Here is a 16,920-nt window from a genome sequence, read left to right as displayed (position 1 = left end):
TTTTTAACATTTATTTATTTTTGAGAGATAAAGAGGGACAGAGAACAAGCAGGGGAGGGGCAGAGAGATAGGGAGACAGAATCGGAAGCAGGCTCCAGGCTCTGAGCTGTCAGCACAGAACCCGATGCGGGGCTCAAACCCACAAACCGTGAGATCATGACCTGAGCTGAAGTCAGATGCTTAACCAACTGAAACACCCAGGTGCCCTAGGGGAGCTTTTTAAAAAAGTTTATTTATTTTGAGAGAGAGCACGCGACAGAGAGAGCACGAGCGCAGGAACAGGGAAAGGGCAGAGGTAAGGGAGAGAGAGAATCCCAAGCAGGATCTGTCCCATTAGCTTAGAACCCCACACCAGGCTCGATCTCATGAATTGTGAGATCATGACCTGAGCTGAAATCAAGAGTTGGGTGTTTAACCAACTGAGCCACCCATGTGCCACATGGTTTGGGAGAGCTTTTAAAATACCCATGTTGGATGAGCCCCACTCTGACGGATTCTAGCTGAACAGTCCCAGGGTGGGGCACAGTCCCGTGTAATCTAGAACCCCCTCCTCTGCCCCACGGATGCTGGTTCGTAATGCCCCTGGCTAAGAAGCACTGTGATACAGGGAAAATGGTTCCAGAAAGTCTCCGGTATGCTAAGAAAGTCACTGGAGAAATGAAACAATCTCAAACGGCACGTACCATAAAAGGACTGTAAAAGTAAGCATCTAGAATTTATAGGGTCCCAGATGGGCTAAAAAACTGTAGTTAAGAATTCAAGGATGTTGACATAATCCTCTCAAATACAGAAAAAATAAACTGTATTTCACATACTTAAATAAGAATCTGAAAGGTCTTCTGCTCCATTTCTGTTGGAACCTCAGTTCTCAGAAATAGGCTGGCATTTCTCAAAGGTGGAGCACAGTGTTCTTCTGCCGTCCATATTGAGGACGTGTTTTCTCAGATCACAGATTTCTCAAATTAAAAGTTTCTCCCCCTACAGCTACTCTTTAAACCACCTTTGTCGACGGCTCTGCGTATCTGCCAGCAAATTAAATGTTCATTTCTCTCTCAGAGTTGCATTGGTCAATATTTACTTCTGAGGTCGTTCATGGATGTTCTGACGTCCTCATTCCAAGCATCCTGCCAGTTGCACAAATCTTAAAACCACAGAGTTAGATGGCTCTCTAAAACACATCTCAATAAAGAAATAGCAAGATAGGATTACGTCAAACATTCACTGAATGCTTCTAGAGGGAAACAATAGACACCCCAGCTGACGGCAAGGCGATTTTTCCTCAGGTCCAAGTCAAGGGCTCCACAGGCCAGAATGCAAACAGAAGGGCAGACGTGCATTTATTTGTTGGTCCCTGAGTTAGAAGCACTTCTTTCGTGCCCATGTTCACAGCAAAAGTACTTCTCCATACTGCTGACCATCTACTGTTCAAATGTTTACATTATTCATACAACACAGCTCCCAAATCCAAGCCAAATTATTTCCGGTGCTTGACCGAAGATGGCCCACCTATTAGAGATACGTGCATCTCACCAAAAGTTCTCAGTAGCAAAATGCACACACACTCTCTTTATTCCTTTCCATTCACTCATCCATTGTTAGAAAACTAATGTGGGCTCTTAAATTTTAACCTTTCTAGGAAAGGCTTGACCAGAAGTCACGAGGGTAGTAGGTGATATCGTCTTTAGTAGTTGATCAAATCGATATGGATGCTGATGAGCAGCTCCCTTGGCTGCAAGCCCAACCCCATGATCTGTGGTCCGGGCCTGCATGATGCCCGAGGCCTTGTGGTTGGAGGTCCATGGACATGTTAAGCGGAGAGTCATGGACATGTGGTCTTGACTAAAATTTCTGAAAATAACCTCTCTCCCCTTTAGATAAGAGAGATACTTTGAAGAGAGAGGCTTTATCAAGAACCATGATTTTTATGCTTGAAAAAGCACTGCACACGTCAGAGCACACATTCCAGTCAGGACGCAGTAAATATCGACCACGATCAGTAAGCCATCAATGTCAATTCTCTGAGCTCCCTGCTGCAGCAAACAAACTGCCAGCACATGGCTGGCCCAGTGTTTAATTGGTTCTCTTGACTAATGAGAGAGGCAGACAGACAGACACACATGCGTGTGCACGCACGAACACACATACCCAGATGTCCTCTGTTAACAGTACTGCATCAGTATCAATAATTACTCAGGTTACAGAAACTTACTATTCAAATAAAATGCAGGAAACTAGGATGATAAGGAAGAAATCTCTAGACGTGCCATTCTCCCTCCCCACGTCTGTCTAGGAGTAGGGACACGCCCTTAACATAGAACTCCCATCATCCTCAGCGTTCTACAGAAAAGCTTTCCGGGGTGCCTGGGTGGCTCAGTAGGTTAAGTGTCCAGCTTCAGCTCAGTTCACGATCTCATGCTTTGTGGGTTTGAGCCCCGCATCGGGGCTGTATCTCCCTCTCTCTCTGACCCTCCCCTGCTTGCGATGTCTCTCTCAAAAATAAAAAAATAAAATAAGAGAGAAGCTGAGGTTGCTCCACGTTTTCCAGGTGCTTCCAAAGGTAATCCCTGCTCTCTTTGTTCTTCCTTACATCTCTCTATGCCCCTCTGACAAGGATCTGGGAAGAATTTAGGGGATGGATACTTTTCAAAAGCAAACATGCCGACACTGAGTCCAGAAAGACTGAATATCGGAAAGGTTGGGAACTCCACTCAGCACCACTGTTTATCAAAAGGGGTCCTCAAAAGGCACCCTCTCCAGCCCCGCTTAGAGAAGCGGAGGTTTCTGAGATGCACAGGCATCTGGGTCAAAATGGACATCCCTTTTGAGGAGCTTGAGAAGTCCTCTCCTACCCACGGTCCCTGGCTTATTACAACAACACCGCCCACCATATCACGCTGGGGCCCACGGCAAGAGCAGGATCAGGACACCATTTCCGGAGTCCTACAGAAACCTAGGATGACAAAATAACTAATGGATGTGTGGGGGTCAGAAACCCAGTCTCTGTCTTTCAATTAAGCTCAATGGTTTTATAATCATACAGGGTGATAGGGGGTTTGTCAGCAGTGTGGAGCTCAAAATGCTAATTGCAGCGAAGAATGGGCAGTTGGCTGAACTGCTGTTGAATATTAATTAAGCAATCTTAACTGATTTATATACTGCCCTCATTTAAATGTACAGTGCCATGCCTGCTAATACTCCCATTTATTTTCATGTGGTTGAGTACAGATATCACATTAATATTTACTTCTGTGTACAGATCTGTTGTCGTAAACAATGTATGAATAAGAGCCACTTATAAATAGCAAGTTGGGAACATCACATCCCTTCAAAGAAGATGATTGAGAGCTGTGTTAAAAAGACGCAGATTGATTTATTAGGGCAAAATGTTTCTAGAAATGGAAGTGACAAAGACAACAATAGAAGGAAAAGGCTGTGGGCGTTGTTGGGCTTTTCCTCAAAGAGGAATGTCTGCTGGGAATAACCGAGGGGTCCCGCTTGGAAAGCAGCCCGCTCTACGATCAGAGTTGCGATTTCTCATAGGCAACCACTTCCTTGCCATTCAGTTTCCTCTACTGTATGTGAAATGATTGCTAGCGGAGTTTTTAGTCTCCACAGGAAGGAATCGTCTAGAAAGGAAAAGTCAGAATTGTACTTCTCATTTTCATAGTCTCTAAACCGGGAAAGGCACATGTGTTCTGACAAATATCAAAGTCCTTTTGGGAATAATCAAACAACGTATTTCACCTCAGGACAATTCGGCAAATCCTGGGACATATGGTTGTTATGCTGTGGATAAGTTAGGGCCTGTCAGAGGCGAGAGGAGATGAAGGGCAGAAGGGGAGAGAAAAGCAAATCAAATCATGAAGATGGATAAGGCGTGAGAGAGGACCATCTATTAAATGAGGCAAAAATGTTTCTAAATATTTTGGATCTTCACATGGGTTAGGAGAGACACCTCATTCAACCCTTGTTAGAGCTGGAAGTGACAAAAATCTGATTTTTGCGGTGAGAATTTCACTGGAGGGCACAAACTGCCCACAATTAGCATCCAAGGAATACAGGAAAAAACTAACCAATTGTATACCCTTACGTGGTGTCCAAGCAATCCTCTTTTATGCTAAGCATGGTTTGCCAAGCAATCCTTAGAGACTCTTAGGAATGACTGAAGTGCTTGGTAGGACCTTCCAGGAGATAAGACAGCAGGGGTCCTTTTGAAAACCCCATTTTGACCAGACCAAGAACCTGAACGGGGCAGTTTTTACATTGTGCTGCCTTTAAGGATGTGAGCTCTAGGTAGTACTTCCCAGCCCTTGGAGCTGTTAACCAGCAAAGAAGGCTTCAAGTCAGGGGCTTTGAACTAGCTGTCCCACATTGAGTTAGAACCCTGGCCTGGAATGTTCTGGAATTTCTGGTCAGAGGCTTAAGGGACTCTATGTCTCCTCTTGCCACTATTTTAAGGTACCAACACAATCCCCCAATGATGGGGGTGTTTAATGGGGACATGCCGACCCAACCCGTTTTGGACAGGAGGTAGGAAATGAAAATTCACATTTTATTCACTGCACGTATGATCCAACATCTGTAACATAAAATGTTCTGATAAAACATTTTTTGGCAACTATCTGTGTCATTAACATGCCGTCTGAACTAAGTCAGTCTGACTTTAGCTAGAAGTGTGCTGTTTTAAGGATCTCACAAGGTATTATGTGCCTCTTCACTAACCAGCCCCATGGTAGTCCTTTTTAAATACATCTGGGAACGAGAAAAGTTGGCCACATTCAATTCCAAGTGATGTAAGAATTTAACATTAAAATTTGAAACCACCAAAGTACCAAAATAAATAATCACAGAATGGAGGAAGGCTTTCTAAGAATGACTTAAAATTCAGAAAGCAAAGAAGGTTAGGGATAAATTTGATTATATCAAGTCCAAAAAGCAACATGAATGTAGTTAACAGACAACCCACAGATTAGGGGAAAAAAATATCTGCCACGCTTATTGCTGACAGTAATCTCTCCCTTGATTAGACAAAGACCAACAATCAACAATGCAAAGGAAAAAGGAGCCAAAGACCAAGAGCAAAACAAACGAAAATGGCACAAACAAGAAAGATGCCCCGCCTCACTCATGATTAGAGAAGACACACACCTGCTACAGAGAGACCACATCGTTTTCACCTGGGAGGTTGGAAAGATCGCCCCCATGTGACAGCACGCTCTTTCGGGGAAACTGTAGAGAAACGGTGCTCATGTGTTGCTGACAAAAGCCACCCTGGGTCTGGCACCAGAGAGGACGATTTGGCGCCATCCATCAAAATTACAAATGCATGTCGTTCCTGACACAGACCATTTCCGGACTTTATGCTCCAGACAGACTTGTCCACTTGCAAAGTGACATAAAGTTATTCATTCACCCTGGTGTTGCTCGTAATAACAAGAGAGTAGGAATAGCCAAAATGACAGCCAGAGAGGACTGGTTAAATAAATCACGACAACTATACAAAGGAATACCGTGCTTCTGTAAAACAAGAAAACCACATACACACAGAGAAAAATCATGTTAAATGAAAAAAGCAAAGTGTAGGATAGGGTATGTGGTGTTCTACTGTGTAGGAGATCTGGGAATATAGATTCATATTTGCTTACACACACACCACCACCACCACCACCACCACCACCACCACCAAGGTCTGGAAGAAGAGACAACAAACCTTCCATCAAGGTCACCTATCTGTAACAAGGTAGGGAGCCAGGTGGGTAGTGACGGAATGGAGGTGGAAAGGTATATATAATATTAAGTGTTTTGATTTCCAACAGTGTTAAGTATTACCTAATTCAAAATTTACATCAACTTTTTTTTTTTTTTGAAAACTTAGTATTTACATCTGATTTTTGTTTTTTTTTCTCTCTTCTGGGGGGGGTTAATCAGCAATCACTTCTTGCAGCCACTGTCCTGCTTTTAGGGATTCTGTCCACGTCTAGACTCCACAGGCCTCTTCCTTCCACTGTGGGTGAGGACTGTTTAAGGCGAATGAGGTCAGAACAAACGGGGGGAAAAGGAAATTACCTTTAGGTGTATGTGCAGACTCTGCAACAGTTATTTTTAACTGTTTGAAGGGTCGCTATTCAGGCAGCTTTGGGGACTCTTCTCCCGAGTCCCTGCCAAATTTTGGATGGCATGCAGACCAGAATGGGAAACGAGAGTGGATAAAAAGAGGCCAAGGCAGGAGATGGCTGTTTGGCCCGGCTTCCCTGATGCATCTGCAGCCTAGGAGAGGAGGGCAGGGCCCTGGTCCTCTGGAGGGCTTTTTATAGAGCAGCAGAGGACAGAAGTGGGTCAGGAGGCTGCTGCCAGTGCCCCTGGGATAGAGGAGGAGGGAGGAGAGGGGGGAGTGGGCTGGTGGTCTCAGTACACACAGTCGTCAGGAGGAAAGAGGACCTGTAGGCTCCGGTGGGGTCGCCAGCAGCAGCATACGGCATAGGAGAGATGTGGGCCCCGGGAGGACAGGATGTCTATGTGGCCCACTCTTCCATCACGGACTGATGAGCACAGCACACCAAGCAGCGTGAAGGGGCAGTGCTCCGGCATCAGACTGCCACGCGGCTCTCCCCGCTCAGCCAGCCACGCGGCATAGCCCAGACAAGCAACTTCCTAGAGCTGCTGCCTCCTCATCCTCGTGATGGGGCACCGTATTACATCCACTAGCATTTCACATACCCCCTCATTCCCTCTGCATGGCAGCCCTATGAAAAGAACTATCACTGCATGCACTCTTAGAGGAGGACATCCAGGCTCAGAGGGCTTTGTTAAGTTGCTCAAGGTCACACAGCCAGGAATAGGCAGAGGTGCAGAACCTGTCTCTCTGAACTGAGGTCTGCCTGTCTTTTACTACTACATGGTCAAAAAAGTCAAGTAAAAGATGGAATTCATGATCAGGTGGATTCTAGGGATACAAATAGCTTCCCAAGATTGTTCTCACCTTCTGGATCTAAATGAGTCACAGCACTGTGCCCCCCGCCCCCAAGCTTCCGGCACTTCGGGGGAGAGAAGAAACTAGAGATGCTGAGCACCTTGTAACAAAGTATACCCTCCCAGGAACTAAAATCTTATCTCTCATAAGCCCGTCCCACATCTAGGGCCAGGAGCATAAATTAGAGTTAATCACTGACCACCCAGCTATGGTATCACTTCTGGGGAAAACACAGAATGGAGATGTGCATTATCTCTGCGGTGTCCATGAGCTGTTGCTGCCTTTTAATGTGTTACAGCCAAAACCATGTTGTATTTATAACAGCCTGGGCATGAATATTAGGCATTTATGTGACGGCCAAGGTCCTAAGATTACATCTTTGAATCTGAAGCTATACAGAGGAGTTTCTATTTCAGTTTTAACTTTCGAGTTTTGACAACAGATTAGAAATTGAGGATTTGAGTAGTAAAAAGAGATCTTAGGGAGAAATTACATTTCTGGTGTCTGTCAGCAGTTAGCACTTTTCACTATAAGGCAAAATTACATCATATAGCTTAAAGGAAGATAGATCACAGTTTCTCATTTATCTTACCCAGTTGCCTTGTAGTGCACCTTCTCAGATCTCGTGAGTGTACTTGATTATACTGCAAGGTTATCTAAAATTTCATCTCCATGCTCATCCCCAACCATGGGAGAGAAATCATTACATGTAAAATCCTTAATGTAAATTCTGTAAATTGCTTCATTGAAAGGAATAAGGGACTACTCACCACACAAAACTGATTAGTGAATTATCTTAATGGACAATATTAAAATGTTACCATATAAAGTGGAGTTTACCTTCTATGAACCATATAGAAATATTGCAATAGGTGGTAATGTGGGGTGATTAAGATCTGTGATCAGGACTTATAAAGGTTTATTACAAATCATGCCAGGAAAATATTTTCTCCCAGTATTCAAGCTACCTAGAAATAATGTGCTTTCATTTTTCAAAAAAAACACAACTCGCTTTTATGGAAAAACACATGCTGGATCTCCATTTGCTCACTTCTCTCTCCCCTTCCTACTCCTCTTCCGTATTTATACATTTAGGTTTCTCAAAGATATTTTTCACTTGTGAGGCTAAATGCATGCAGTTTTTTTAAGCTCTAAAACATGCAAACATCTGAAATTTTGGAAAGATAATGGATACAACTGACATACAGACACACCAACATAGAAATTTCCCAGTATGTCCCGTTCTAGAAATAAAACACCCCCCCCTCATCACCAAATAAAGCAAAGCAGGCACACACAGGACATACTTTATTGCCACCAGCTACCCTGAGCTCTGTGTTGGTATTTACAATTCTTACTTTTGAGAGCTGGGGCAGGACAGGTAAGTTGCAGCACTGTGGGTTCTAGGGGACTTGAATCCCCAGGGCAACAAACAAAACTCTGGCAAGCCAGTCCCAGCCAAAGAGGCACCCCCGCCCCCCCTAAGCTTGACCGCCCCTCACCTGCTCCCCTTCTCTCCTCTCTCCCCAGAAGAAGGCACTTCACGGAAACGTCTGGGAAAGCCCTTGGACTTTATTTTGTTACACCCTCTAAATAAACAAAAAACAAAAGAGAACAGGTGTAGAAGACAGTACTTTCAATTGTCTACCAAGAGTTCCACAAGAACAGCCTCCCCCGCACTTAGCGCACACACACCCACACACCCACCCATTATGGGGCCCTGTTTGGGACTTTTCAAAAGGGACAGCTTACACACAAAGGTGACTGTGTTTATTAAGGTTTCTTTGTGCTTCCAGTTAATTAATACAAAATGGGACCTTTGATCTTAAAAGTGGTCTTTACCTGTTAGAAACCTTTATTACTCCCGGTGTTAATGGTAGAGGTTGTCACAAGTCCAATCATTACTGGATTTTCCCATTCACAGATCTAACTTTCTACCTTTGACACAAGCTTTGGCCAACAGGATTGTTTGAAACACCACTGAAATCAACAGAACTCAGACAGAATCTACGGGGCATTATTTGAACCTCACATCTGCAACCAATGTTATGTGAATGTGGTGCTTTTAGACCAATCTGGGTTTTTGTCCTTTTTTCCTTCATTCCTCTCGTCTTAGAACACTTCCTGACTCACAACCCAGACTGGGGAACGTGTTTGAAGGGCAACTCGGAGCAGGTGGGGGTAGCCGTCATCAAGTTCCTGCTACATATGATGTCCTATATTTAGTTTTCCATTTAAACTTAAATATCTGCAGCATTGGAGTCTCGTTTCTGGCATTTGAAGGCTATACTTTTGCCACACAAGAACACTGGAAGGTGTTTACTTGATTACATTTAATCCCCTAACTACCTGGGCTGCAGGATTTCACAACGGAATGATTCCTATTCTTTCTAAATTCTTGATAGAGAACAGCGAAGACAAACACGTTTATAGTGAGGTTCTCTTTCTCTGGAAGTTCTGCCGAGTCCCATGTAGAACTCTAAATTCAGGTTTGTAATTCCAAAGAACATTTCAGAGCTTCTGATTTACTTTTTAGTTTTTATTTCCAGAGATGAATATCCTTGAATTTTTAAGTGTTAGGTTTCTTTCTCCTTTATTTTTTTTTCTTAAATGTTTAATTTCTTATTTTGAGAGAGAGTGAGAGAGAGAGAGAGAAAGAGAGAGTGCGCGAGCGAGAGAGCAGCAGTGGGCCTAAGAAGGAGAGAGAGAGGAGACAGAATCTGAAGCAGGCTCCATGTTAATCAGTTGGGGGGGCTTGATCCCACAGACCACGAGATCATGATCTGAGCTGAAACCAGGAGTAGGGACACTCAAATGACTGAGCCACTCAGGCATCCCTCTCTTCTCCCTTAATACAAGCTTTCATTTATTTTGACAATTATAGCTTCTATATTGGATACAAGGGCTTGGCACAGGGACCAAAAATTTGGAGAAGCCTCAAGGTGGGAATAGGACTAAACAGTGGCGGGTAGGGGAGGCGGCAAGTGTGCTGTAATTCAGAACCTATCTCCCTCTATTGAGTACATTCTGGAATTACAACAGTCCTCACAACATCACGAACATAGTACAGCGATGAACATTAATCTGAAGAAATCACGAGTGTGTTGGAGTGTTTTTGCAAATCTTCATAGAAACTTGAAATTTGCAGCTTCCTAAAATATTTAGACTTCTTCTCAACCCTTAGCCCTACTCTGAATTCTGCCAGATTCACTCTTTCGGGAATTTTGGAGCAGCGCCGGCGATCTCCGCAGCTTTTCCTCACACACAATCACAGGCGCTTCAAACTACCACCCGTAAACTGACAACACTTCACAGAGAAACAAATGCCATAAAACCAATAACTAATATCTTGAATAATTGAGGGGGCCACCTGGGCAAACCCACAGAATGGACACGGTCAACCCTGGGAGAGAGGCCACTTGATTCTGAGAAATCCAAAGACAGGTGTTGGTTACGTAGCAGGAATTTCCCTTTCCTGAAAAGTCCGTTTGCTTTAAAAATGGATGCATCCACTTCCTCTTTGACAGAACCAATCCCTTCTTCTAAGGATCAGGGAGTATGTTTAAACGGCAACCTTCAACAACGAATCTCTCCCTGCTTTTGTCTAATGACTAAGTGTTAGCTTGTTCCAAGAGCTTTGACTGGGATCTCAGGGCCAGATGTGACAGCAGGGGGCCGGTTACTATAACAACTGACAGTTCTTATAAATTCTGAAAGACCCCCGAGTAGCCATTGGGGAGACGGTTATTGAGCAAAAAGTTGCCTGCGATCAGCAGCATTAGCTGGCATGTGACCCAGATGCCCGGCACACGGCTGCGGGGAGAAAGAAAAAATATAGTGCCCACCTCGAGGAACAGCTGGGGACCTCAGATGGCTCTCTACCCCCATGCCTTTTAGCATTTCAGAGCAAGACAGGTTAGCACCACCACGTCGTAGAGTCAAGCCCTCTGAGGCAAGCAGTATTTTGGCATCATGTAAGACGCGCTAGCTCTCCCCACTGGCTTGACACATTGTCAGGATCTGAAGGGTTGAATTGTAAAAATTATTCCTATTGACTAAAAAAATAACCTTGAAATTCAGTCACAGACGCAGGTTCCAGAAAGGGATGAGTGGCAGGGGCAACTGATGAGTTTTTTAAAAGAAAAAGTGATGTCTGAGGATACCGGTGGTCCTGTGAGCAGTCTGTTAGCTGAAGAGACAAAGGTGATCCCACAAAGCCACCATAAAATATGAGTGGCCAATCTGGATTGTTCTAGACTTGAGAAAAGTGTATAAACATGCTCTTCATTCCTATTTCCTTCCACACACAAGCCACGTAAGAGCATCTTGGACTGACCCAGTGCGACCCTGTATGCCAAATCCCCTGGAAAAGAATCTGCTACCACGCACAAAGTAGGCTTAGTTTTGCCTGGATGAAGGGCATTTGACAGCATGTTCCCTCTGGCAGTCCTGATCATGCCATGACTGAGTGCCTCTATGTCAGCTCTGACACAGAGCTCTGCCCTCAGCCTTTGTGGCTTTCCTCTGTTCTGTGAAAACCACCGCTCAACACCCTTCCTCCCAGGAGCCTTTCCCGGCTCCATCTCACTCCCACCCGACCCTGGTGGTGGTCAGTCTGTTCCAGAGCACACACCTGAAGTCACTGCTGCAACTCGGGGGAACCCCAATGCAGGGGGCCAGGCAGGGCACCGCAGGGAGAGCAGAGACTGACTGGAGAGCTGGTGTCCCTGTCTCCCAAAAGATGTGCCCTCCGTTAGCTCCATCCAGCCCACTGATGCCACAAAGGAACACGACAACAATGTTACCCCATTTAACATGAGAACCCAAATAGCTGGGGTTTTAAAAAAAATCTTCCGATTTTCAAAACAATCTGAATTTTTTTTTTTATTTTTGAGAGAGAGAGAGAGAGAGAGAGAGAGAGAAAGAGAGAGAGAATGTCAGAGTGCAAGCTGGGGAGAAGGAGAGAGAGAGGGAGACACAGAATCCGAAGCAGGCTCCAGGCTGTCAGTACAGAGCCTGATGCGGGGCTCGAACCCAGGAACTGCAAGATCATGACCTAAGCCAAAGTCAGACACTTAACTGACTGAGCCACCCAGGCACCCCAACAATCTGGATTTCTAAAAACAGTCTATCTGTGAAAATAAAACAGGTGTGGGGGTCGGCTGTTTTTGACCTCTATTTGAAATTACCTTTCTTTACCCACTCATTTACCCCATTGGCCTACAGGCTCCCTGAAGACTGGAACTCTGTCCCCTTGCTGGATGGCCACTGCTCGGCACAAACCAGATGCTTATGAAAGGTCTTTGAATAAACAAGCAACAAAAGAAGGAATAAACGGGCCACCCATAACGCGTCTCAGGTGAACAAAAGCAAACCCTAGGTATGAGTACCTCTAAAACATTCAAGCTCTGTGATCCCAGAAAAGTCATTCCCTTTCTGGAAGCTGTCTCCTCCCTTGGGAGGAAAGTGACACAGTCCTGACACCTTAGCTACCACCCGGGTCTGCTCTAAGAGGATTAAATAACACAGCATTTGCTTTGTAGCAATTCAACGATTATCGGGTCTGGTGATGAGTGTCCACCTTTGCGATCTGTTCAGAAGCACATGCGTGCAACACATCACTCTTAATGGCATTGGGTCTCCTTTGCGACCTCCCTGGGATGGAGGGGGATGTAAGCCTAAACCGAACCCAGTTACTGGAGAGTGAACTGGGAAGTGCCGGCTGCTAGGGCAGGTGGGTGGAGAGCACATGCCCAGGCTCACAGCAGCTCTGTCATCATTGCTCCCGTGGGGGCTCCATGTTCTACTGGGGCACATGTGGTCCGTCATTCCTGGGGCAGGAGAGGGGCGTTACCACATGCCCACACTCCATGTTCACATGTATCGGTCGGAGTCTCATGAATGCCAACACAACCCCCTCCCACGTATGTAGTTTGCATCTCCTATTTTCACTCATGAGACACAGACAGGCAGAGAGAGGGAGACAGTGGATCCAAAGTAGGCTGTGTTGACAGCAATGAGCCTGACGTGGGGCTTGAACTCATGAACCATGAGATCCTGATCTGAGCTGAAGTTGGACGCTCAAGTGGCTGAGATATCCAGTGACTCCAACATCCCCTCTTACTTATTATGCTGTCTTCCAAAGAACAAAGCAAAAAACATGGCAATATCCGAAAAAAATGCACTTGTTTTCATGAATAGCATTTTATAAAAGTAAATGTTTATTAATTTTTGAGGGAGCGAAAGAGAGTAGGGGAGGGGCAGAGAGAGATGAGAACAGAGGATCTGAAGCAGGCTCTGGGCTGACAGCAGCAAGACCGATGTGGGGCTTATACTTACAAACTGTGAGATCATAACCTAAGCTGAAGTCGGATGCTCAACCAACTGAGCCACCCTGGTGACTGAAATAGCATTCTTAATGAGAAAGGATCAAATTTCTCCAGGTGTAAAAGGTAGGGATTACAGAGAGCTTCTTTCTATCTGCCCATGAGGCTCAGTCAGTGTTGACTCACCCACCACAGAATTTACCACAGCTCAGTCATGGGCCGAAGGGGGCCACCAATTTCTCAGATCAGAGCATGACAGTCTAACTCCAAACAAAGAAACACGGGCCAGAGGTTACAATCCTCACAACTCCTTCAAGTTCCCATTTTTTCTGCTCCAGAGTCCATGCAGTTAGCTCAGTCCTACCTGAATCTGAGAATTAAAGCTGTTCTATATTTCTGGAAAGTTCTTTAAGCTAGAATTATGGTCAATAATATTGATGTTCAACTTGTCATCAAGGGAATATAGCACTGACTAGATGGGATAAGACCAGACGAATAGATTGTCAATATCAAAACTTACAGTTTCTCGAACACCTGAAATTACAGTTGGTCCTGTAAAATTTTCTTCCACATGATTTTGGCAAATTCAAACCACAGGATCTTTATGAGAAGCATGTGTCATGAAAACAGGCTGTGGAAGGAAGTAAATGACTCCCGATATGCTACTCCTCATTTAGGCAAAATAACGTCATAAATAAGTTTTAATTTATAAAGTTTTTTGGTTTTTTGTTTTTTTTTTTTAGAGAGACAGAGTGAGAGAGCACATGTGGGAGAGGGGGAGGTGGAGAGAATTTTAAGAAGGCTTTATGCCCACCCGGCGGCTCAATCCCACAACCCTGGGATCATGACCTGAACCAAAACCAAGAGTTAGACACTCAACTGAGAACCCAGGCACCCCCCCCAAATAATTTAATGATTATGATAGTGGGCTATGAGGTCAAATTGGCCGGGTTCAAATCCAGAATCCACCAACGATGACCACTGTGACTTGGGCATGTCACCTGATTTCACCTTGGTTTTCCGATCTGCAAAATGTAGTAACTCCTAGGATTTGAACGCTGATTAGGGGGCAAAGTAATCTATTTAACACATGTGCAGTATGGTAAATATTCAAGGAAAGATTCTTGGCTATGAAGGCCTGAAGAGAGTCACTTTAGTGCTGGGGGGAGATTTGGCTCCAAAAGAGCTATCTTCAAAGCAATTTTTCTCTCGATTGCAGAAAAAAATGTTTTTAATTACCTTGGCAGTACTCACAGTCCTAAATGGATGGACCCTGACATCTTGCTCATGGTAGCTAAGCTATGCTACGGAGCAAGTTCGAACATCAGCAAGTCGTATGCGCAAGCACGGCGACCGGACAACCTGTTCAGAGCGCTTCGCCCTGCATCTACCTCAAATTATGCAACTCGAGATAAACCCTTCCAGAAACTCCCCCCTTCTTTCTGAGCGGTAGCAGCTGTGCAGCTCCCGGTCTTTTCAGGAACGTCAGCACATTGTTGCCATGTAAACAGCTTGTCTTGGGAAGACAGGGTATCTGGAGATCTTGGAATGCATTGCCTGACTGTTAGGGATTCAAAGGTGCATTCTGATGCCATCCTGAGTGGTAAGGCCAAAATGGCACACTTCAAAAACTATTCAACGTATTGCCTCTCCCTCATTTCCACGGAAATGATTCCTGCACGGAAACATTGCATGGGTGTTATGGATTACGATATTTAAAAGGCACACACAGGGCACCATTTGCAAAAGGTGGCAAGCTGTGCCTATTAGGGGATTTTTCAGTTTTATCTTTATTAGCTGCCCTAAAGCCCTGACCTTTGTTCCAAAGCATCTATTTCTTCCGAGCTCCACAGAAACTTCGGCATTACTATGGATGTGGATTCCTATAGCTCTTCCATGCAGACCTTTGCAAGGAGCATTTGACAAAGAACTGTAGCAGATCTCTAATATCTGAGCTAGCCAATATCCAAAGGTAAGCTTCTCCACATATCCATGTTGCCGCCTAGAAAAACAATGTTCAGAGAGTCCTTACTGCCACTCTAGGAATCTTTGTTGACAAAAAAAATAAAAATTAAAATCAGGTCTCTGTCCTATTCTTTAGTTCAGGCCAAATGTGAAAAATGAGGCTCATCTAATGGTTGGCCTTGAAAGTTGTTCCTTCAAAAAAACACACTCTTTGCCGAATGAGGCCAGTGGGTCTGAGTAGCAGAGGATACTTGAGGCAACACTCCAGGACTGTCCATGGACTCTCCACCATGTATCCTGGGGGGTGTAGGATTCTCTCTGGCCAATGGTGCACCAACGGTCCTGAAGGATTCCATTCCTGGGCTATGCAATTGAGAACGAGGTGCCCCTCAGTATTTTTTCAATCACTGCTACAGCCACTTGTGTCCCAGAAAGAGAAGCCCCATGTGGAAGAGAGCTGCCCAGCTCCATCAGTCAACACATAGGTGACAATGAACTTGTGTTTTAGGCCACTAGGGTGTTGGGGAGGACTATGGCAGCTAATGAAGCTTGCTCTAATGCAGCGGATCGAGAGTTAATGAGGCTGACCACTGGGCTTCCAGAAGGGTGGGCTGGGTGGGTGAGTCATGCCTTTAACCTAGTTACTTAGGGGTCTGCTCTTCTGGAATGCTCTTTAGGCCCAATGGGAGGATCCCCAAAGCCATTTCATTAACCTTCCCTTTCTTGGCCCCAGGTGCTTCTCTTCAGTTGGTTCACCTACATTTATACTGAGCTCCAAACGCTTTTGCTCCAAATGACTCTTAGTGACTTCTAGGATAAATACTTGGGACTTCTGAGATCATTCCAAAGAATGAACTCTACAAGGAAATTCCCAAAGCTATTTCCAAACCAGGTTTTAAGCAATGACATAGGATTGGAAAGTATACAGCTATGCCCTGACTACATTTAAGGGACAGCATGCATTTAGCTCTGTAACCTGATCTTATGAAGGAACTTCTTTTTAGAATCGAATTTTTACTTTTCCCTAAAGTCGGGGATAACACAGTTATCGTTCCTTGTTTATCAGGCACTGGTATCATTTCCCAGGAGGGCACACCTCATCCTGATGGGAGCCAACGGGCACATTTCCGGACTATATTGCAGAGGGCGAAATTCTCTTTTCTTCCTATTGGCAGCGTGTCCTAAGGACCCTTTCTGTAAGGTTTTTTCCTTCCAGTTAGCCAACTTACAGTGTTCTATTCGTTTCAGGTGTACAATATAGTGGTTTGGCCCTTCCACACGTGGCCTGGTGCTCATTGTGACCAAGCGCATTCCCTAAGGGACCAACAGACATTTCCTAATCGCTACCCTGCAGTGAGATTTTAATACCCGGAACATGCCGTGAGTATGTGTACTGTAGGTCTATCCGTGCTTTCCAAGAGGACATTTTTTCACCTCCCAAGAACACATTTTTACCCCTTTGGGAAGAACTGAGACCCTGCTAACAACACATGCTCTGGCGCCATGCATTGTGAGTGGTGGAGACCGGCTCCTAATCCAGGCTGTCTGCCTCTGGGCCCATGCCGCCCCCTCAGCGCTCCACAAGATCATCTTTTTCATCTCGCCTTCCTATGGCTGTGGTTCCTTCACGCCTTTCCATGGCACTTAGCATCCTTCACG

The 16,920-nt window shown here is 45.0% G+C and overlaps 1 protein-coding gene across 3 annotated transcripts in view; it reads right to left on the bottom strand.

Annotated features, from left to right (window-relative positions):
• PTPRG (protein tyrosine phosphatase receptor type G) overlaps nt 1–16,920 on the bottom strand; it is a 712,019-nt gene that overhangs the window by 61,191 nt on the left and 633,908 nt on the right. The window contains exon 14 of one of the 3 annotated variants that reach the window (XM_029916842.1): nt 8,473–8,559. The exons of the other annotated variants lie outside the window; for them this stretch is intronic. Coding sequence (XP_029772702.1) covers nt 8,473–8,559 — 87 coding nt within the window. The remainder of the gene's footprint in view (nt 1–8,472; nt 8,560–16,920) is intronic. 3 annotated transcript variants of the gene reach the window in all.

Source organism: Suricata suricatta, chromosome 12 (genome assembly GCF_006229205.1).
Source record: "Suricata suricatta isolate VVHF042 chromosome 12, meerkat_22Aug2017_6uvM2_HiC, whole genome shotgun sequence".
Taxonomy (NCBI): domain Eukaryota; kingdom Metazoa; phylum Chordata; class Mammalia; order Carnivora; family Herpestidae; genus Suricata; species Suricata suricatta.
The sequence above is the reverse complement of the archived record's forward strand: the minus strand, read 5'-3'. Positions and strand labels throughout refer to the sequence as shown.